Source organism: Myotis daubentonii, chromosome 10 (genome assembly GCF_963259705.1).
Source record: "Myotis daubentonii chromosome 10, mMyoDau2.1, whole genome shotgun sequence".
NCBI lineage: Eukaryota > Metazoa > Chordata > Mammalia > Chiroptera > Vespertilionidae > Myotis > Myotis daubentonii.
Genome location: NC_081849.1, coordinates 2,152,853 through 2,176,902, shown reverse-complemented (window position 1 = coordinate 2,176,902; position 24,050 = coordinate 2,152,853). Strand labels below are relative to the sequence as shown.

Here is a 24,050-nt window from a genome sequence, read left to right as displayed (position 1 = left end):
TTAGAGCATCATCTCTCATATCACAGAGTCCAGGGTTCGATTCTGTTCAAGGGCAAGTACCTGGGTTTCAAGCTCAATGCCTGGCCCGGTCAAGGTGTGTGGGTGGCACCCAATCAATGTGTCTCTCTCACAAAGATGTTTTTCTCTCCGACTCTGTGCCTCCCTTCCACTCTCTGAAAAAAATATCCTCAGGTGAGGATTAACAAAACAAAAAAATAGGAGAAGTAAGATGGCTGTTGACAGGACTGCAGGCTTCTAGATAGTGTGAGAGTGAGAGAACGAAAGGAGAGTGCATGGAGTATCAGTATTTGTGAGTGAGGGACAGCTATACTCCAAGGGACTGTTGGGACTGGCGGACTGGCCGCCCATGATTGGGCAGACTCTACAGCAGCTGAAATCTCTTCTGGAGTGGCCAGCTCTGCTGTAGAGACCAAGCCATCTTGTAGGGGAGATGGCTGTGATTAGAGACGGACTGTGATCAGAACCCCAGTCTTACCTTCAACTGGGGAGATCTCGGATGCTTCCTGGGACTTTAAAACCAAGACTTCCAGGGACCAGTTATCTCAGCTGCGAATCTAGGAATGCCAGAACTCCAACCTCCCCGACCACGGGCACCTGGCAGGTTTTCTCTGAGGGAGACAAATGTGCGAACTCACGGACAAGCCCTGTGCCTTGTCACAGAGCAGAAGGAACAGCTGAATCAAAGAGCACTCACCTGGAACTGGCAAAGTAAACACAGCTGGCATTGCCTGAAGAAAGTCAGTGCAGGAGACAGAGAGCTACATAACCAGAAGCACTGAGAGGAGAGATCATGGGGAGACAAAGAAACAGCCCGCATACAAAAGAAAGGCGGACTAACCAGAAAAGGAAGGAAATGAAATGAAGGCAAGCAGTATGACAGAGAAAGAATTCAGAGAAGTGGTCATAAGGTCACTTAAAAGGATGGAAGACACATTCAACAATATGTGTAGGAACCAAGAAGAAATGAAGAAGAAGCAAGAAGAAATGAAAAAATGACATCGCTGCAATAAAGAACTCAATAGAAAGCATCAACAGTACACTAGAAGAAGCGGAGGACCACATCAGTGTGCTAGAAGACAAGATAGGAAAAATACCCAAGCAGAGCAGCATCTATACAAGAAACTTAAAAAACAGGATGAGAGCCTAAGGGAACTTTGGGACAACACAAAAAGAAACAACATTCGCGTAATAGGGGTGCCAGGAGAAGAGGAAACTGAACAAGGAATAGAAAATCTGTTTGAAGAAATAATGACAGAAAACTTCCCTGATATCAGTAAGAAAAAGCTCACACAGTCCCAAACAAGATGAACCCCAAAAGATTGATAACAAGACACATTATAATTAAATTGGCAAACACCAACTACAAAGTAAGAATCTTAAAGGCTGCCAGAGAGAGACAGAAAGTTACCTACAAAGGATCTGCCATCAGACTATTGACTAATTTCCCAACAGAAACACATCGGCCAGAAGGGAATGGAATGAAATATACAAAGTCATGCAAAGAAAGGGTCTGAATCCAAGAATACTGTATCCAGCAAGGCTATCAATTAAAATTGAGGGTGAAATCAGGATCTTTACAGACAAAAAAAGGACTAAGGGTGTTTATTACCCCCAAACCAACAATGCAAGAAATGCTAAAGGGTGTGCTATAAAAAGAAGAAATAGGAAGGGAAGAAGGAACACAGGCATAAAGAATAAAAATGGTGACAAACAAGTACCTTTAAATGTAAATGGATCAAATGCCCCAATCAAAAGACATAGAGTAGCTGAGTGGATAAGAAAACATGACCCATATATCTCCTGTCTACAGGAAACTCATCTTAGAACAAAGAACTCACACAGACTGATGGTGAAAGGTTGGAAAAGGTTTTTTCAGACGAATGGAAATGAAAAAAAAAAAGCTGGGGTAGCAATACTTATATCAGACAAATTAGATCTCAAAGTGAAGGCCATAACAAGAGATAAGGAAGGCCACTTCATAATACTAAAGGGAGCAATTCAACAAGAAGATATAACTCTCGTAATCATAGAGGCTCTCAATAGAGGAGCACCCAAATACATAACAAAACTTCTGGAGGATATCAAGGGAGAGATTGACAGGAATACAGTCATAGTAGGGGACTTTAGTACCCCACTAACACCACTGGACAAATCCCCTAAACAAAAAGTCAGCAAAGAATCAGCAATCCTAAATGACTCACTAGATCAGATGGAATTGACATCTTCAGAACATTATACCCCAAAGCCACAGAATATACATTCTTCTCAAGTGCACATGGGTCATTTTCAAAGGTAGACCACATATTGGGGCACAGGTAAAGTTTTTTTTCAAATTCAAGAAGATAGAATTCATATCAAGCATCTTCTCAGATCACAATGGCAAAAAAGTAGAAATCAACTCAAAAAAAAACATTAAAAAATCAAAACCTGGAGGCTAAATAGAATGCTTTTTAGTAATGATTGGGTTACCAAAGAGATCAAAGAAGAAGTAAAAAGCATCATGGCAACAAATGACAATGAAAACACAACATCCAAAATCTATAGGACACAGTGAAAGCAGTCTTGAGGGGGACGTTCATAGCTTTGCAGGCCTATCTCAAAAAAACAAGAAAAAATGGTAATAAATTATCTAACCCTACAACTCAAAGAATTAGATGGAGAGCAACAAGAAAATCCCAGTGTAAGCAGAAAGAAGCTAATAATAAAGATCAGCATGGAGATAAGTGACATAGAGACCAAAAAAACAATAATAAAGTTCAACAAAACCAAAAGCTAGTTCTTTGAAAGGATAAACAAGATTGATGAACCTCTAGCCGGGCTCACCAAGAAGATAAGAGAGAGAGCCCAAATAAAATTAGAAATGAAAGAAATGAGGTAACAACCAATCCCACAGAAATACAAATGATTATGAAAAAGTACTTTGAACAACTCTATTCCAACAAAGTGGACTACCTAGATGAAATAGACATATTCTTTGAAAAATACAAGCTCCCAAAACTCAATCAAGAAGAATCAAAAAACCTGAATAGGCCAATGACTCCTGAATAAATTGAAGCAGTGAGCAAAAATCTTCCAGCAAACAAAAGCCCTGGTCAAGATGGCTTTACAGGGGTGTTCTACCAAGCATTCAAAGAACTTCAACCTGTCTTCCACAGACTATTTCAAAAAATTCAAGAGGAAGGCACACTTCCAAGCTCTTCCTATGAAGCAAGCATTACCCTAATTCCAAAACCTGATAAAGACACCACAAAAAAGAGAACTACAGGCCAATATCCTTGATGAACATAGATGCAAAAATCCTCAACAAAATTCTAGCAAATCGAATTGAGCATTACATTATAAAGATCATACACCATGACGAAGTTGGATTTATTCCGAGGATGCAAGGATGGTACAATATCCACAAATAAATAAATGTGATACATCACATAAACAAACTGAGAGACAAAAATCACATAATCATATCAATCAATGCAGAAAAAGCATTTGCGAAAATCCAACACCCTTTCTTGATAAAAGCTCTCAGCAAAGTGGGAATAAAGGGACCATACCTCAACATAATAAAAGCCTTAAATGACAAACCTGCAGCCAACATCAAACTCAATGGGCAAAAACTAAACTCATTTCCCCTACAAATGGGAAGAAGACAGGGATGCCCACTCTCACCACTCCTGTTTGAAATAGTACTGGAAGTGCTAGCCATAGTGATCAGACAAGAAAAGGAAATAAAAGGCATCCAATTGGAAAAGAAGAAGTAAAACTGTCCTTATTAGCAGATGACATATTACTATATATAAAAAACCCCAAAGACTCCATTAAAAAACTACTGGACCTAATAAGTGAAGTTGATAAAGTAGCAGGATATAAAGTTAACACCCAGAAATCTATGGCCTTTTTATACACTAATAATGAACTCACAGAAAGAGAAGCGAAAAAAAAAAAAACAATCCCATTTACCATTTCACCAAAAAAAAAAAAATTAAGATACTTAGGAATAAACTTAACTGAGGACATAAAAGACCTGTACTCAGAAAACAACACAACATTGAAAAAAAGAGATAGAGGAAGATATGAACAAATGGAAGAATATACCATGTTCATGGATTGGTAGAATCAACATCATTAAAATGCCCCTACTACCCAAAGCAATCTATAAATTCAATGCAATCACCATTAAAATACCAATGGCACACTTCAGAGATCTAGAACAAACTCTCCAAAAATTCATCTGGAATAAAAAAAGACCCCAAATAGCTGCAGCGATCTTGAGAGAGAACAATGTAGGAGGGATCACAATACCAGATAGCAAGCTATACTACAAATCCACTGTTCTCAAAACTGCCTGGTACTGGCACCAGAACAAACATAAAGACCAGTGGAACAGAACAGAGAACCCAGAAATCAACACAAGCCAGCATGCTCAATTAATGTTTGACAAAGGAGGCAAGAGCATACAATGGAGACAAGAGAATCCCTTCAATAAATGGTGTTAGGAAAACTGGACAGATACTTGCAAAAAAATGAAAATAGACCACCAACTTCCACCATACACAAAAGTAAACTCAAAATGGATAAAGGACTTTAAGATAGGAAACCATAAAAATCTTAGAAGAAGCAATAGGCAGCAAAATAGCAGACATTTGTGGTAGCAATATCTTTACCGATACAGCACCTAGGGCAATAGAAACTAAAGAGAAAATAAACAAATGGGACTACATCAAAATAAAAAGCTTCTGCATAGCAAACACACACACACACACACACACACACACACACACACACACACAAAACTATCAATAGAACAACATGAAAGCCCACTGCATGGGAGAAAGTATTTGCCAATGTTATCACCGATAATGGTTTAATCTCCAACATCTACAGGGAACTCATACAGCTTAACAAAAGGAAGATAAACAATCCAATAAAAAGTGGACAAAGTACCTGAATAGACACTTTTCAGAAGGGGACATTCAGAAACCAAGAGACATATGAAAACATGCTCCAAGTCACTAATCATCAGAGAGATGCAAATTCAAACGACAATGAGGTATCATCTCACACCTGTCAGAATGGCTATCATCAACAGTTCAACAAAGGACAAATGCTGGCGAGGATGTGGAGAAAAAGGAACACTCGTGCACTGCTGGTGGGAATGCAGACTGGTGCAGCCACTGTGGATAACAGTATGGAGTTTCCTCAAAACGTTAAAAAGGGAACTCCCATTTGACCCAGTGATCCCACTTCTAGGAATATATCCCAAGAAACCAAAACCACCAACCAGAAAGGATACATGTACCCCTGTGTTCATAGCAGCACAATTTACCATAGCTAAGATTTAGAAACAGCCTAAATTCCCATCAGCAGATGAATGGATTAGAAAACTGTGGTACATCTGCACAATGGAATACTATGCTGCTGTAAAAAAAAAAAAAAAGAGGAGTTCTTACCATTTGCAACAGTGTGGATGGACCTGGAGAGCATTATGCTAAGTGAAATAAGCCAGTCAATGAAAGAAAAATACCACATGATCTCACTCATTTATGGATAATAAAGAGCATTATAAACTGGTGAACAAAAATAGATACAGAGGCAGAGCAGCATGGAACAGACTGTCAAACTACAGCAGGAAGGCTGGGGAGGGTTGGTGGGGGAGGTAAGGGATCAACGGAAGGACTTGTATGCATGCATATAAGCATAAACAATGGACTCAAGAAACTGGGGGGTAGGGTAGGCCAGGGGAAGGTCAATGGGGAAAAAAGGAAACATGTAGTACTCTTTGTAATACTTTAAGCCAGTGGTCGGCAAACTGCGGATCTGCGGGCCGCAGCTCACGAGCCACATGTTGCTCTTTGGCCCCTTGGGTGTGGCTCTTCCACAAAATACCGGCTCTTTCACAAAATAACCGACTTCTGTGCATGGGCCACAAAGTCTCAATTGCACTGTATGTGCATGCCCGCACGTGGTGTTTTGTGGAGGAGGCACACTCGGGGGCTGGAGGGGAAGGGCAGGGAGCTGCATGTGGCTCGAGAGCCTCGGTTTGCCGACCATGGCTTTAAGCAATAAAATAAATTTTTTTTTAAAAAAAAGATAAAGAAACAACTGTTTGGATCCATGAATGAGCAGGTCAGTGGTAGATATTAGTAACGGCAGCCATGTAATGGGGGCTCTTTCTGGGCTCAGCACCCTTTAGCTAGTTTCACACTTTACATCTCTCCTTTAGTTCCAACTGCCATGTGAGGCAGGTACGATTCCTATCCCCTTTCCAGGGCTGGGAAAGTGAGGCTTGACAAGGTTAAGCACTTGCCCAGAGAATAAGGGGTGGTGCTGGCATCTGAACCTGTGCCTGACAGATTACAGAGCCTGAACTCTTAAACACTGTGAGCACTGCCTGCAGTTGAGGCTGCTTTGGTCCCTGAAGGTGCTGACCAAGCCTGGGGCACCAGCATTGCATAGTGCAGTGATGGCGAAACCATGACACGCGAACTCATTTTTTTGGTTGATTTTTCTGTGTTAAATGGCATTTAAATATATAAAATAAATATCAAAAATATAAGTCTTTGTTTTACTATGGTTGCAAATATCAAAAAAATTTCTATATGTGACACAGCACCAGAGTTAAGTTAGGGTTTTTCAAAATGCTGACAGGCAGAGCCCAAAAGGTTCACCATCACTGGTAGTGGGTTCCTTCTCCTGTGGTGTGAGCTGTGGCCACCAGGTGGTGCTGTGGAGAGAGAAATAACGGTGGACCTGCTATGAACTTGAATCCTAAGTCAGAAATCAGATAAGTCAGTTACGCTCATGTACATGACATGTTCAGGAAGTTAGGCCAATTGTCTGCTCTGATGAGACTCCATAATTTAAAGGTCATGAAGTGTAGGTTTGCAGTAGAAGATGCATAGGGATCTAAATGGGAATAATTCTTGACGTTGACAGTATTTTGGTCTGAAAAAGATGAATTTCAAACTCATCCTTCCATAAGAGGCTGTTTGAGATGCACAAGGACTATTAGTGAGCAGTTCAGGTGGCCTGTCCCATTGCAGCAGCCAGAAGCACACCAGGAAGTGTCCCAAGGTGTTCGAAAAGGAACAGGAATTAGTTGTGTGAGAGCCAAGTTGCCAGGGATCTTGTCACTAGGGTGGAGGACTAAGAAAAACTGGGTCCTAAACCAATAAACATTCTTATTTAATAATTTAACACGTTGAAATTGAAAAATAGTCTAAGGCATTGGCTCCTAGAGCAATATAGAATCCTCCTCACGTGCTAGGTAAAGTCTGGGCACAAGGATGCCACTAAATTAATTAAGTGGGGTCAGAGCGTAATGGTTCATCGAGTCCTGATTCTGATTGTGCTGTGGGTATTGTTTCCAACTCTCCTGGGCAGGACAGGACTCTGATTTCCCAAGAACATTTAGCTAACGCAGTCATTTGTTATTCATTTCATTTATTTGCTGTTTTGTTTTGTTTTTCCTTCCTCTCTTGGGTTATCGGGGGATCACAATTTAGCAACTCGGCACATAAAGAGTCGCTTTTGCAGAAGTGGAAGTGAGGACAAGGCCAAGTCTTCATCAGCCCGGCCGGCTTTCTGTAAACGCCTGAGGTTCTGGACCTCCTCTGACATCAAACCTGCTTCTCACTAGCCCCTCCATTTCTCAGACAGTGGGGATTTCAAATCCATCAGTGTCTTCACAATGTACCTGCCTTCATGTCTGAAATTCAAAAAACAAACAGAAAAACAGTAGCTAAAGGCCAGATGACCCATAGTGGACCCCTCCTCCTGACCCAAATTCCAAGCCAAGCTTAAAGTAGCCAACCTGGATTCTGACTTTAAAGGAGACCAGTTGTCTCAGACTCTGGACCTGACTCCAGCGCAGCGCAGTGTTAGGGGAGGTTTGGGGTATCCATGGCCAGGGTGTCTGTGCTAAGTGAGGCCCCGGGCCCAGTGCCGCCCCCTCTCTCGCACCTGCAGGCCTGTAGACCATGCCCCTGTGCAGCGCAGAACTCATCAGCGGTCGCTATGCTTCCGAAACTGCGCACCTCCTGTCAAGTGAGATTTTTCAGACTCATTTTTGGGCCGCTAACTTTAAATCTGCTGCCCTTGTCTCCACCTTCTGAGTCAGAGCACAGAATCTTGGCTTTTGCAGAGCAGTCCATTTTTAGATGTGTTCTGTGTTTTGAAGAATTTACTGCTCCACTCAGCATCTCAAATAATCGGATCGATGTTGCTCAGCCGGGGTTCAGCCCAAAGCGACGTTTTAGGACTGTGCTGAGGTCCTCTGACGTCTTGGATGCTACTGTGAGGGCAGCAGTGGACAAACAGGACATCAGCTCAAAGTCACCGTCAGCTGGGAGCGCTGGTCCACAGAAGCCTTTAGCTACTGCATTGTTTTCTGTCTTCAGCCATCCTCATACCATCTCCATGATTTTGCAAAGTCTATTTCACCTGAGTGATACTTACATACTTCCCCTTGAATCGACTTGCAGTTTCCACTTTATTTTAAAAGATTGTTATCCGTACCGTAAATGGAAAACCACTATCATATAAACACAAGGTCACCGTAAAAGTAAACGGGTGATTCTCACACTGCTCCTGTCAGTTGATGTGGCACTGACTTTGTCACATGCATCCCTCTGATTCCTGGGCTGCCGTGTGCTGGTCCCCTGCCTGCCTGCCCAGCATGCTGTTGGAAACGCGCGCTCTCTGCCCTGGCTGCTGTCTGGCGCATCCGCCTCCCGGCTACTGCTCACTCTGACTTCACGCAGTGGACGCCTGTCAGATTCATCCCACCAGACTTGAATCTTGCTTCTCATCAAGGTTATCTTTCAGAATCCAAATCTCCCCTTGGTTTCAATTGCAAGGCTTGGGTGCTTAAAACTTCCCCGTGAGTCCAGACACTGGGTGGCTGAAGGGCAAGGGCAGCAGGTCCTCGGAGAGTGGAGAGCCCAGAATCCCCACAGTGGGCGTGGCTCCGGGACCATAGCCCTCTGGCTGCCTGGAGCAGGACACTGTGCAAAACAGCCTTGTCCTGATGCTCTGAGGAACTCCAACCACATTCGTTTTTCATTTGTATTTGGAGAGCCATCCCCTTTCCTACTACGAGGTAGTCCAAGGTCTTTTAGGTTTGTTTTTGCTCCCAATGTTGCTGTTTTCATTGGGGTTTTATTTAACTTGGACAAGAGTATATGTTCACAGTAGAAAACTCAGAGATTGCAAAACATACAAGGTAAAACTCATTCTTGCAGTCAGTCACCATAGAGACGAAAACTTCTTAAACAGATGACTATTAGGGTGGCAGTGAACTTCTTTCTCAAATCAGAAGGGAAGCCCGTTTGCAGGGTGCACATCCCGGACCTTGAGGGCCTGGCCCCAGGTCGGGAGTGGTCCTGAGCAGCCACAGGCCAGGTCTACTCACTAGTGATCAGGGATTGAGGGACACGGCAGGGGGCCAGTAGTGAATGTGTTGGACTTTTACCAACATTGTTTTGAGCTTCCTGAGCTCACCCTTTATTTCCTCCCGGCTGCTGGGGATTCACACTGTGAGCCATGGTTAGAGCCAGGGCCGGCATCCTGGGGCCTCCAACTCAGGCTGCCGCCAGGGCCCCCCCTTAGACCACAGACCGTGAGGCACACAGCCCCATTTTTGTCCCTGGGCTCCCTGGCCCTGCTGCCTCTGCTTTTAGGCCTCAGGTGATCACCCCAACTTGGCATGGGATTTTGCAGCCTCATTTCTCACTGTCCTTCTCTGCCCCAGGCCCTGGGGACCCAATACCAAAGGGAGTGGCCCCACACAGAGGCAGCCTTGACCGCACTCGAGGAGATGCCTCCGCTGACCCAGCCACCAAGCCCCGGCCATCAGAGCTGGGCTCCGGGCCCTGTTCATCCTCAGCCATCACTACAGCTCCTTCCAGCTCCACCTCCACCTCCCGGCACCCAGGCCGCACCCACGGTGAGTCACGGGTCGCTCCAGAACCAAGAGGGATGAGCATCTCGGCCTGAGGTCCTTCCCAAAGACCCCGGCTCACAGGGGCAGGAGGCGCCTCCCAGACTGAGAGGTGATCAGCAGGTGGGTGACGCTGTGGACAGGTTTGGCATCCCACAGACACAGGTTCAGAACTCAGCTCCGCCTACAGCTGTGCGACTTTGGGAGGGTAACTCAGCCATCTGGACGGCTGGGCCTGAGCCCTGGGACCCACACCACTGCTCAGAAATTGGTAGCAACAAGTGGCTCCTGAACGGAGGTGAACCAGAGTTTGGGCTAACTTCAGGCAACATTGGAGGTTTATTCTCCGGGAGGAGACTTGACAGGGTCCCTGCCCTGGAGGCCAGTCCATGGCGAGGAGGGCAGGTGTCCTAGACTGAAAAACAAGGGGATTCAGGGAGGATTGACAGGTTGGATGCCTCCCAGATGCCAGTAGCCTTGCGTGCTCGCACCTTACATGGGAAATTATGGTCCTCTTCAAGGCATCTGATTAGCGGGAGACTCTCCCAGCAGGGTAGTCGGGTCATATGTTCCAGGGGGAGCCCATGAGAGGTCAGGGTTCCCGGACACCTGAGGAGCGTCTGCAACACCAGAGACAAACCAATGTGAGAGCAACAGGGTCAGCAGGCATTGGGCAGAGACAAAAGCTTTAAAATGCTCATCATGACAGCAGAGTAAACCACTTTGCACGGTGCAACCAGGGCAGGATGCTATGAAAAGGAGCATCTGGGGATGAGCACTGGGAAATTTAAAATGTGCAACAGATGGGAGAAATACAGCTTAAAACTTAAAAAGACATTCTGCTTATGACCTAGAGATGACAGCATCTGAGGACAGCAGAAGAGCTGGAAATGACCGCCCCGGAGGTGTTAGAAACTGACAAGAAGAGAAGGGGTTATGATTTTTCATCATCTTACCTCCCACTGGACCCTGGGAGCTATGACAAGCATAACTGTAATTTGACAAGCCCAGCAAAGACAGACAGGGCCCCGGCTCTCAACGCTGCCTGGCTCAGCTTCAGGACCTGGCCCCTGGTTTACAAATCAGGAGCACCCCTGGGAGAAGGTGAGGTGAGTGAGCACAGGGCAGGAGGCAGTCCCTCTGTGCTCCTGGCCAGACACCGAAATGGCAGCCAGTGACTGTTGGGTGTCAGGGTGCTGTGCCCTGTGCAGCTGGGACGGGCTCGCTCTGTGTTCCTTGTGGCCACTCAGCAGTCGGCCCAGTCTCCCAGGCTCTGCAGAGCGGAAGCCCTGCCTGGGCTCCAGCAGGAGCCGGGAGCACCCCCTCCCCTGGGCCTGCCAGCAGGCTGTGTGGCTCTAGGCCCGGCCCTCCAGGCGAACCCTCTGGCTGCCTCAGCCTGGATCCCCCCTGAGCCAGAGCCCAGGCCTGTTCAGATGCCTGCGGAGCCTGCCCCAGGGCCCCCCATACTGCACGCCCAGCACTGCCCACGGCGATTCCTGGCAGCCCAGTGCTCACGCTCAGGGGGACCTAGAACTGTCCGCAAAATGGAGACCCTGGTGTCCCTTTGGAGGGGACCCAGGGCTGCTGTCAGAGAGCAGCTGGCAGGCCTGAGGCACAGGGCATCCTAGTCCTTCTCAGGGAAGAGCAGTGACTGGTGGCCCATGGATTCCTGACGTTGCTGGTGAGGAGCTGCTGGTGCAGGCTCATTCTCTAGGGAACCCGCCTCCTCCCTCAGGTGGTGGTTCTTTCCTTTACCTTCCTCCAACACCCCCCCCAGCCCCCCGCCGGAGAGCCCAGGCCCCTGGGAGGGGATTGCTCTCAGGGCCCTGCTTTGGGTGCAGCTGGCCCTGGAGGTGGAGGTGCTCCCAGGATACTAAGTATCAGCTGCCTTTGCTGCATGGCCCTTAGGCCAGGACACTTCTGTCCTTTGGAGTCCCAGTCATTGCGCAGGCGGAAGAATGATTTAAAGTTAAGTCAGAGAGAGTCCTGAGTGTGAGGCTGTCCCAGCAGGAGAAATGGGGAGATATAGGACATGCAGGGCACGTACTCCCTAAGGGCAGGGTCCACCCATCCCTCCCTCCTCCAGGAGCTGGACACGACCACGACTCAGGGCTGGGCCAGAGTCAGAGGTGGCCGTCTGGCAAAAGGCCCAGGTTTCCCGAGGATGTTCCAGGTCCGCTGACTCACCAGCATTATGTTCTCCACGGGCTAGAATTCAGATGACAGCCCCTGTGAACGGTCCCTGGAGATCCAGTTCCCCACCACAGGCAGCACGGGGAGTGGGCGGTGCGTGGTGCCCTTCAGCCTGTGTTCTCAGACCTGTTTCCATCAGCAGTGCTTTTCCTTCAAGCTAAGGCCTGTGTGCAAGTCCCACACACAAAGGAGGTGAAAGTGGAGGTGTTATGCTGAAGCGGGAATAGGGACCCGCAGTTCCTCAACACCCCTTCCCTGTCTCCCCGAGGGGCCTAAGCATGCAGCTCCTGCTTCCATCCCTCCGTGATGGGGAGTCACTCTTCTGGAGGCTTGGACTGCCCTTTCCTGAAGGAAGGCCTAGTGGCCCAGGCAGAGAGCACTGATTGCAGGAAGGTCTCACTTTCCTCACCTGGATTGGAGTTGCCCAGAGCAGCTCCCAGTGGTAAATTTCATCTTAGAAACTGGTGGAAACTCTTGCCATCTCATGGAGGCAGAAGGGAATCAGGGAATGAGACCAGCCTTCTCGACCATTAACAGTCGCTTCGGGTCTTTATAATTTCCAAAGAACAAAATCCTAGGAGGGTGGGGAGCTAACTTTTTAATTAAAACAAAAACTGAGAGCGTTTACATTGGCTTCGGCTTCTGAAGTATCAACAATAAGTGCAGGAGGAGCACTATCTCCCACCCTCCCATTGCCTAGAAAGCTCCATGGTGCTGGCATGGGCTCCTGCAACTTATGGGCAGAGACAGGCTCTGTGGGGGGCAGTGTGACACTGTGGAGCCCACCCTCTTCACACTGGGTGGAGGGTAACACGACAGGAGGAGTTGGCCACTGTTCTTGGAAGTGTCACCGAGGGGCCAGATTTATGCTGAATCCGCTGAGGAAAGGGATTGTCTTCCTAAGTGTTCTGATTCCTCGAGCTTCTCTCATCAAGAGAAAGAGGCAAAGGGGTGGGCAGAGCAGGGCTGGAATGGACGGAGGCTTTGGGAGCCGCTGATCTGTATCACAGTTGCCTTTCAATGACACATCCTTTTCCAAGAGGAAGGTGGGTTTTTTGTTCAAGTTTTTCCTTCTGAAAGAGGGGGCTCATTCTGCTTCTGTGCTCTTCACCGAAACCAAGTACTTGTTGACTCACCCCCAAACCCCGCTGCTAAGAGGCTTTTTCTGGTGCCTGCTATTTGGAGAGCATGCCAGGGCTGGGGACCTGGGAGCCCTGTGCCCCAGTGAGTCCAGAGCAGACTGCTTGGTGGGGCAGGAAGCAGATCCGCTCCTAGTGTGTCCCTGGTTATCAGTGCAGTTCAGCTCAACACCAGCTGTGTGCAGGGACGACGAGCACACAGTCCCTGTCCCCAGCTGTGACTGTGCAGTAGGACCAGTCTGATGATACTGGGGGCGGGGGTGGGGGGGGGGGAGGGGCTGCGCCGTGGGACTGCGTGTGCTGGAGGCGTGGACCAGGAGGGGAGGTCTGCAGGCCTGGAAGGGACCACCTGCCCTGACCGGGAGGTGCCGCCCTCCCTGCAGCAGGTGCTCCCCCTGTGATCCTAGGGAGGCAGGGAGGGCTGCCCTAGGCACGCTCAGGCGGGCACACACCGCAGACAGGAGGGCAGCTGCCCCACACTTGTCACAGGGGAGGTCCGATTCTTTTCCCTTCGCGGCAGATGTCAATTTGAAACAAAAAAGAGAAGGAGCTGAAGGACAGCAAACAGCCATGGAAAGCCAGCACGTTCTTTCCTCCTGAGACCCCAGCACCCGCCCCTCGGACCACCGAGGGGAAGCGGGCCCTGGAGCAGGCACAGGCTACATTGTGCACACGTGGCGCACACACTCTGCCCTGTGCTGGCTCCCGCCCTCACCAGGTGCCACTGTCCTGGTCTAGGCAGGGTGTTTCCATGTGTTCTAGAAAGCTCCATGTGTAGTGATGGTGGGCTCCACACCCCTCCAACCCTTCGCTTTCCCAGAGCCGCCCTGTTTGGCCTGTACTGGAGTTCTGCGTGAAATTTCCTTTGTTAACAAAATTGTTTGAGCCCAGCCCCAGACCTCACAGACACAGAAACACAGGCTGTCATCCCGTACAGCTCATGCCCACTGTGCACGGGGCCAGGCACTCAGGGGAGGCAGGACCCCTCCTGGGGCGTCTCCAGAATCCGAGCTGTGCTCCTGGGGGTGCTCCCCTGAGCTGTGACAGAATCGCTCTGTTATGTCCTTGTTGTCAGACTGGAGGGCTTAGTGTGGGCTAGACTGGGTCATCGGCCCTTTCAGTTAAGAATTGTCCTTTCCGAGAGATTCAACAAGATGGCGGCGACATAGGCAGACGGGTCCCAGGTCGTCTCCTGGAGCAAATGGAGTGAGCAGCTGAAACTAATATCACCCACGCCAAATTGGCGAAACTACTCAGCTGGTGAGACGGTTTGCAGCCGGGAAGGGCAGAGCTCCCCTGGAAAGGTAAAAAACCAGGGATCTGGGCAGGAAGATTTGCCAGACCTCTGAGCCCAGAGGGTTAGAGGGAGACCGCGTGGCAGATAGCAACGTCCCTTGGGACAGGCACAGCCCCTGACTGGGGAAAGGAGATCCGCAGGATTCCTGGCGCCGCCGGGGGATTTGAGAACTGGGTTCTGTGATCACGGAGGACTGAGCCTACAGGGGAGCAATCTGAAGAGCTGACCAGAGCATGCAGTGCCAGTAATAGAAGAGCTTGTAGAAAGTCAGCCTTCCCTGTTTCCGCGGCTGGCGTTTACTTGTTTATTTTCACTGAATCCTGTTCGTAAGACATTCCGGATACAGACACTCACCTGTGCTGAAGAGAGGGAGAAGGTGCAGACGAGTGCAATCTGGGGAGAGACTGAGGAGAGAGGGGGGGCCGGGAGAGGTGGCAGCGGATTGAGTCCTGAGACAGCCCTGGGCCCAGGATCAGGGCCGCCATCCTTTCCAGAGGGTGGGACTCCCCTACCTAGCCCCCAGGCAAGGAGCACAACCACACCCAGATTCCACCCTGAACGAGATCAAGGATTAAAATAATCTGATCAGTCCCTGGGAGTTAACAGGGTCTGGCCTATAGAGGGATTTTCAATCCCAGCAACAACACAGAGTGGTGCCTGGTACGTGGTGCCTTGTTGTGTTGTATTTTGTGCCTTTAAATCAATGCAGCAGATCCAAACAACAGCAGCCTCCTGAGCACCACACCCTCTGTCTGAGGAACAGCAGCTGTACCTGAAACCTACCCCCACCAGCCAGAAGAACTACCACAGCTGTGAACAGCACCCACCAGAGGAGCTGCTGCCAACTGAGGAGCAGCTGCTACCGCAACTGCCCGAAGAGCAACCACAGACCAAGGAGTCACTGCCACCCAGGGAGCAGCCACTGAACGACTCAACTTCTAGATATGTCAGTGAGATCAAACATGGGTAGACAAAGGAACCCCCAAAGGAAAGAAAAAGAGGTCTCGCCAGAAAAGCAGCTAAGTGATACAGAGGCATGCAACATGACCGAAAAAGAATTCAGAATAAGGGTCCTAGAGTTCATAAACTGGACGGAGGAAAAAATCAATAACATATGCAAGAAGCTAGAAGAAACAGATGGAAAAATCAACAACTTAAGTAAGACCCAAGAAGAAATGAAGAGCGATATAGCTGCAATAAAAAACACCATTGAAAGTATCAACAGTAGACTAGGAGAAGCGGAGGACCGAATTAGTGAATTAGAAGACAAGGAAGCAAAACACACCCAAACTGTACTGCAATTGGAGAAAAAAATTAAAAGACAGGAGGAGAGCCTAAGGGAGCTCTGGGACAACATAAAACGAAACAACATACGAATAATAGGGGTGCCAGAACAACAGAAAGAGGAACAAGGATTAGAAAACCTACTCGAAGAAATAATATCCGAAAACTTCCCTGAGGTAGGGAAGAAAAAAGTCACACAAACCCAGAGAGTCCCAAACAAGGTGAACCCAAAAAGACCCACACCAAGACACATCATAATTACCATGGCAAATGTTCAGGACAAAGAGAGAATCTTACAAGCTGCAAGAGAGAGACGGAAAGTTACATACAAGGGATCTCCCATTAGATTATCAAATGACTTCTCAACAGAAACACATCAGGCCAGAAAAGAATGGACTGAAATTTACAAAGTGATGCAAAGCAAAGGACTGAATCCAAGAATACTCTATCCAGCAAGGCTATCATTCAAAATTGAAGGGGAAATGAGAAGTTTCACAGACAAAAAAAGGCTAAGGGAGTTTCTCACCACCAAGCCAGCAATGCAAGAAATGCTAAAGGGACTGGTGTAAAAAAAGAAATAAAAAGCTCAGAAAGAAAACAGCCACACTAAAAAAGAAATGGCTACAAACAAGTACCTTTCAATAATAACTTTAAATGTAAACGGACTAAATGCTCCAACCAAAAGACATCGAGTGGCTGAATGGATACAAAAACATGACCGATACATCTGCTGTCTACAAGAGACACACCTCATTAGAAAGGACTCACACGGACTGAAAGTAAGGGTTGAAAAAATGTCTTTCAGGCAAATGGAAAGGAAAAGAAAGCTGGGGTAGCAATACTTATATCAGACAAAATAGACCTCAAAGTGAAGGCCATAACAAGAGATAAGGAAGGCCACTTCATCATACTAAAGGGATCAATACAACAAGAAGATACAACTCTGGTAAACATATATGCACTCAATGCAGGAGCACCCAAATTCATAAAAAAAAAACTCCTGGAAGATATCAAAGGAGAGATCGACAACAATACAATTATAGTAGGGGACTTAAATACACCACTGACATCACTGGATAAGTCCGCTAGACAAACAATCAGCAAAGAAACAGGAATCCTAAATGACTCACTAGATCAGATGGACTTAATAGACATCTTCAGAACACTTCACCCCAAAGCCACAGAATATACATTCCACTCTGATGCTCATGGGACATATTCAAACATAGACCACATATTGGGTCACAAGCAAAGTCTCCCCAAATTCAAGAAGATTGAAATAATAAAAAGCATCTTCTCAGACCATGATGGCATAATATTAGAAATAAACTACAATAAAAACAACCCCAAATACTCAAACACTTGGAAGCTGAATAGCATGTTATTAAATATTGATTGGGTTACCAATGAGATCAAAGAAGAAATCAAAAATATCCTGGAAACTAATGACAATGAAAACACAACAATCCAAAACCTATGGGACACAATAAAAGCAGTCCTGAGAGGGAAGTTTATAGCTCTACAGGCCTATCTCAAAAAACAAGAAAAAATGGTAGTAAATCATCTAACTCTACAACTCAAAGAATTAGAAAGACAGCAACAAAAAAAAACCCAGAGTGAGCAGAAGGAAGGAGATAATAAAGATTAGAGCAGAAATAAATGACATAGAGACCAAAAAAACAATACAGAAAATCAATGAAACCAAGAGCTGGTTCTTTGAAAGGATAAACAAGATTGACAAACCTCTAGCCAGACTCACCAAGAAGCAAAGAGAGAGGACCCAAATAAACAAAATAAGAAACGATAGAGGCGAAATAACAACAGACCCCACAGAAATACAAATGATTGTTAAAAAAATACTATGGACAGCTCTACTCCAACAAACTAGACAACCTGGAGGAAATGGACAAATTCCTAGAAAAATACAACATTCCAAAACTCAATCAGGAAGAATCTAAAAATCTCAACAGGCCAATAACTATGGAAGAAATTGAAGCAGTCATCAAAAAGCTTCCATCAAACAAAAGCCCAGGACCAGACGGCTTCACAGGGGAGTTTTACCAAACATTCAAGGAAGAACTAAAACCTATCCTCCTCAGACTACTACAAAAAATTCAAGAGGAAGGAACACTTCCAAGCTCATTCTATGAAGCCAGCATCACCCTAATACCAAAACCAGGTAAAGACAACAGAATGAAAGAGAATTACAGGCCAATATCCCTCATGAACATAGATGCCAAAATCCTCAACAAAATCTTAGCAAATCGGATCCAGCAGTACATCAGAAAGATCATACACCATGACCAAGTAGGATTTACCCCAGGGATGCAAGGATGGTACAATATCCGCAAATCAATAAACGTGATACATCACATAAACAAATTGAAAGAAAAAAACCACATGGTCATATCAATTGATGCAGAAAAAGCATTTGACAATATCCAACACCCATTTTTGATAAAAACTCTCAGCACAGTGGGAATTGAAGGATCATACCTCAACATAATAAAAGCCATATATGACAAACCCACAGCCAACATCATACTCAATGGACAAAAACTAACAGCATTTCCCCTAAGAACAAGAACAAGACAGGGATGCCCACTCTCACCACTCCTGTTCAACATAGTACTGGAAGTATTAGCCATCACAATTAGGCAAGAAGAAGAAATAAAAGGCATCCAAATTGGAAAAGAGGAAGTAAAACTGTCCTTATTTGCAGACGACATGATATTATACATACAAAACCCTAGAGACTCCATCAAAAAGCTACTAGACTTAATACATGAATTTGGCAATGTAGCAGGATACAAAATTAACCCCAAGAAATCTGAGGCATTTCTATACACCAATAGTGAAATTTCAGAAAGAGAGATTATAAAAACAATCCCGTTTACCATCGCACCAAAAAAAATTAAGCTACCTAGGAATAAACTTAACTAAAGAGGTAAAAGACCTCTACTCAGAAAACTACAGGACGTTGAAAAAAGATATAGAGGAAGACATAAACAGATGGAAGAACATACCGTGTTCATGGATTGGTAGAATCAACATCATGAAAATGTCCATACTACCCAAAGCAATCTATAAATTCAACGCACTTCCCATTAAAATACCAACGGCATACTTCATAGATCTAGATCGAACTCTCCAAAAATTCACCTGGAACAAAGACCCTGAATAGCTGCAGCAATCCTGAAAAAGAACAAGTAGGTGGGATCTCAATACCAGACATCAAGATGTATTACAAAGCCACTGTTCTCAAAACTGCCTGGTACTGGCACAAGAACAGGCATATAGATCAATGGAATAGAACAGAGAGCCCAGAAATCGGCCCGAACCAATATGCTCAATTAATATTTGACAAAGGATGCAAGAACATACAATGGAGCCAAGATAGACTCTTCAATAAATGGTATTGGGAAAATTGGACAGATATATGCAAGAAAATGAAACTAGACCACCAACTTACACCATACACAAAAATAAACTCAAAATGGATAAAGGACTTAAATGTACGACAGGAAACCATAAAAATTCTAGAAGAATCCAAAGGCAACAAAATCTCAGACATATGCCGAAGCAATTTCTTCACAGATACAGCTCCTAGGGCACTTGAAACTAAAGAGAAAATGAACAAATGGGACTACATCAAAATAAAGAGCTTCTGCACAGAAAAAGAAACCATCAACAAAACAACAAGAAAACCCACTGCGTGGGAAAACATATTTGCCAATGTCATATCTGATAAGGGCCTAATCTCCAAAATTTATAGGGAACTCATACAACTTAACAAAAGGAAGATAATCCAATCAAAAAATGGGCAAAGGACCTAAATAGACACCTTTCAAAAGAGGACATTCAGAAAGCCAACAGACACATGAAAACATGCTCAAAGTCACTAATCATCCGAGAGATGCAAATCAAAACAACAATGAGGTACCATCTCACACCTGTCAGACTGGCTATCATCAACAAATCAACAAACGACAAGTGCTGGAGAGGATGTGGAGAAAAAGGAACACTCGTGCACTGCTGGTGGGAATGCAGACTGGTGCAGCCACTATGGAAGACAGTATGGAGTTTCCTCAAAAAACTGAAAATGGAACTCCCATTTGTCCCTGTGATCCCACTTCTAGGAATATATCCCAAGAAACCTGAAACACCAATCAGAAAGGATATATGCACCCATATGTTCATAGCAGCACAATTCACCATAGCTAGGATCTGGAAACAGCCTAAGTGCCCATCAGTAGATGAATGGATTAGAAAACTGTGGTACATCTACACGATGGAATACTATGCTGCTATAAAAAAGAAGGAACTCTTACCATTTGCAACGGCATGGATGGAACTGGAGAGCATTATGCTAAGTGAAATAAGCCAGTCAGTGAAGGAAAAATACCACATGATCTCACTCATTCATGGATAATAGAGAACATTATAAACTTTTGAATAATAATAGATACAGAGGCAGAGCAGCCTCAAACAGATTGTCAAACTGCAGTGGGAAGGCCGGGAGGGTTGGAGGGCAGGAGGGAGGGGGGTAAGAGATCAACCAAAGGTCTTGTATGCATGCATATAAGCATAACCAATGGACATAAGACACTGGGGGGTAGGGGAGGCCAGGGGATTGTCAAGGGCGGGGGGAAAAAAAGGGACACATATGTAATACCCTTTGTAATACTGTAAGCAATAAATAAATAAATAAATAAATAAATAAATAAATAAAAGAATTGTCCTTTCCTCTCAGGGTATCGACCAGGCATCTTGGAGAGCCCTAGTGATGCGTCCAGTGACAGCTCACCTCGTGGCCTGAAGGGTAAGTCGGCTTTCCTTCTGGGCACTTTCCAGTGCCCTTGGATCTGGGCTCTGGGCTTTATGTTATTTGTGTGATTTAAAGAAGACAATTCGCAAGTTCTTCACAGCATGATGCGTTTGCCTCCATAGGGCACATCATGCAGTTTCAGGCTCAGACCTGAGAGTTTTCACGGATTTGGATCCAGATCCCTTCTCCTCACTGACCAGCTCTGGGCACCTGGGCGAGCCACCCATCCTCCAAGTGTGGGTTCCTGCAGCTTCCAGATGGGGACAGGGCTGGGAGTTCCGGTCCATCGTGGTCAGAGGACACAGGTGAGTGTGATTCCTTTACAGCGTTTAAGTTTGTTAATGGTGCAAAAGATGGTCTGTCTACGCTGTCCCAAGGGCTAAGGAGAGTGGTGCCTCACAGCTGTTGCTAATTTCAGCTTTAGCAGGAGCCCTGTGCTTCCCTCCCACGTTATTTTGCTTTTAAACCCCACTGTGAACTTCTAGAGAATCCCAGCATGTCCTTGACATCCCAGTGCCAGCCTGGGAGAAGTGTGCTCTGGGTTCCCCAGCGGGGCTCCCTGTGTTCCGTGAGCCGGAGGCAGCACAGAGCCCACTGGAGGTAGGTGAGCGAGAGTGAGAGACTGACGTGTGTCCCTCTGTGTCCCCTCGCCCTGACACCAGGTTCCTCAGACCCGGCCGGCTCCACCACAAACCCAAGAGCAGTGAGGACCTGATGCCCAGCAGGGACACAGCACTTTGCCCCGCCCCGCGATGCCAGCACCCCAGGCCACACTACCCTCAGCCTCCAGGAGTACCCGCCACCCAGGATGGGCCTCTACACCAGGAGGCATCCAGTAGAGGGGTGGGGCCCAGCCCCAGGCCTTGGGGCAGCCCTGGGTCCCCCAGAGCAGAGGATCGTCACCCTGGAGGAGTTCCTGGAGGAGCCTGACCGGGCTCCCCCTATGCTGTGTGAGGCCTGGGAGTGCTCTTTCCTCTCTCCCCTCAGATGGACCTGGACCAGAGGGGAGACCTGGACAGCAAAGTCACAGAGAGGGATGGGGTGGGGCTGGCGCCACCTGGCTGCAGAGCTGGCTTGGATGGGGAACATAACCACTAGCCAGAAAGTGACTGTGCTGGCAGCCCACCCAGACCTGGGAGGCTGTTCTCTCCATCTGTGCAGGGAGTGGGCAGAAAGGCCAGCATAGAGGGCCCGAGCCATGCAGTCTCTGTGCAGTTACTCTACGCTGCCGCTGGGCAGGAGGCGGTCCTAGACCATCTGTCAATAAACGGGAAGGCTGTGCTCCAATGACACTTTTGTTATGGACACTGTCCTTTGAATTCTATAGAGTTTTTACAAAAGTCTGTTCTTTAAAAATATTTTGTTTTAATCATTAAAAAATGTAAAGACTGCTTAGCTCACAGGCCATACAAAAACAAGTGGCAAGTCCTAGCCGGCTTGGATCAGTGGTTAGAGCATCAGCCTGTGGACTGTAGGGTCTCAAGTTCGATTCCAGTCAAGGGCATGTCCCTCAGTTGCAAGCTTGATCCACCAGTCTTGGTCAGGGCATGTGCAGGAGGCAGCCAGTCATGGTGTCTCTCTCACATTGATGTTTCTCTCTCTCTGCCCCTCCCTTAACCCCTTCCACTGTCTATAAAAATCAATGAAAGAAATATCCTTGGGTCAGGATTAACACAAGCAAAAGAAGGGTGGCTAGCTGGAGTCGGCCTGCACCACCAGTTTGCTGAGCGCTGCTCTGCAGCTCTGACCCCTGGTCGCCAGCGGATTTAGGAAACCCTCGAGTCTCCATGTAGCTTTCCTGAACCTGCACATGCACCTGTTACTGAGCTGTTGCCTCCATGCACAGATGAAGGTCACTGCCTGACAGTTGAGACCCTTGGAGGATTTTAGTAATTGTCTCCCTCCCCTTAAGCATACACAGTGGAACTCTCTCCGGCCACATAGCGAATTCTCTGGCCTGCATTAGTGGAGCCTGGTGACACGGAATACAGACTATTTGTTCAGTAGATATGTACTGAGCGTGTACTCTGTGTTAGGCAGCACGCATGATGCCTGCTCCCCCCATAAAACAAAGTAAACCAGGTGCCTAGTCAGGTGGGCAGTCCTGAAGGCAATATGTACATGGTCTCTGCCTCCCATCATTTCTGTTTCTGTCTACAAAGCACTGTGCGCCGGGGCTGGAGAGAAACCAAAGCCCTGCCCTCAAGTCCATGGTCTGATGCGTGCTTCTCAGACTGCGGCCTGCCTCACGCTCACCTGGGCTGCCTGGACACAGGACGGACCCTGGGTTTCTGGCTCAGGGGCCGGGGGTGGGGCTCCCTGAGAATCTGCATCACCACCAAGTGCCCAGAGGTCACCTGGTCCTTTTCAGCCTCAGTGAGACCAAAGCAGCCTCGCTGTAGGAGCTGGTTGTGGAAGCTTATACTCCCTCCTGAGAGCCACCTCGCTCCCACTTCCCAGCGTGCTCACCCCACTAACCTGACACCCCTGAGCAGGCCTGAAGAAGTGGAATTCACAACCGTGCCCCTGCCTCCGCTCCCTGAGTCTTGGTGCTGGGTGAGGGTGTCACAGATGGGTCCTCTGGGTGGCCAGGGAGGGTGCACTCATGAAGGTGGGTGTCAAAGATGTAGAACTGTGCAGAGAGGGGCCGGGTGGTGTGAAAGACGGCTGCAGAGCCGGGCAGCTGTGGGTTCAACCCCCATCTGCCACTCTCTAGATGTGAGACCTGCTGGACTGTGGCCTCACTGTTGAAGGTTACCTTAATACAACCTTGCAAGATTGCTTTGATAATTGAATGAGTGGGGGGGGGGGTGTTGTTTTTTTTTGTTGTTCTTTTGTAATTGCACCTATAGTTTCTAGCATGGTGCCTGGCACATGGGAAGCAGGTGATACACGGTACCTATTGTATTAGTGACCGCAGGTCTTCCTGGACAAACTCCCAGGGTATATGACTCCTAACTGGCATGTGAAACAGCAGGCTGTGTCTCTGGCCAGTTGAGCATCCAGATGTCTTCATGGGCCAGGGAGTTGGTAGGTGGAGGTGTCTCCTAGGATGCTGAGCTATCCCGCAGACTGATTCTGCCTGACACAGTCTGGTGGCCTGGGTCTTAACCCTGACTCACCTTTCACATGCCCTCCTTCTCTCTCCTCTTCTCCTGGTGGCCTCCACCTAGGAGATACCTGTTACAGAAGACCGGAGAAGAACCAAGCAATGCTGAGAGAGATGGAGTTACATTTTTTATTATGCGTGGGCCCAGAGAAAAATGTCTCTAGAATTCAGGGCCCGCACGTAATAATAAATGTAACTCCATCTCTCTAAGCATTGCTTGGTTCTTCTCCGGTCTTCTGTAA

At 47.1% G+C, this 24,050-nt stretch overlaps 1 protein-coding gene across 1 annotated transcript in view; it reads left to right on the top strand.

Annotated features, from left to right (window-relative positions):
- Nucleotides 1-24,050, top strand: part of LOC132211298 (protein Daple-like) — a 75,440-nt gene that overhangs the window by 35,543 nt on the left and 15,847 nt on the right. Inside the window, 2 exon segments of the mRNA XM_059656041.1 lie at nucleotides 9,770-9,964; nucleotides 20,878-21,004. Of these exon segments, the coding sequence (XP_059512024.1) occupies nucleotides 9,770-9,964; nucleotides 20,878-21,004 (322 nt within the window).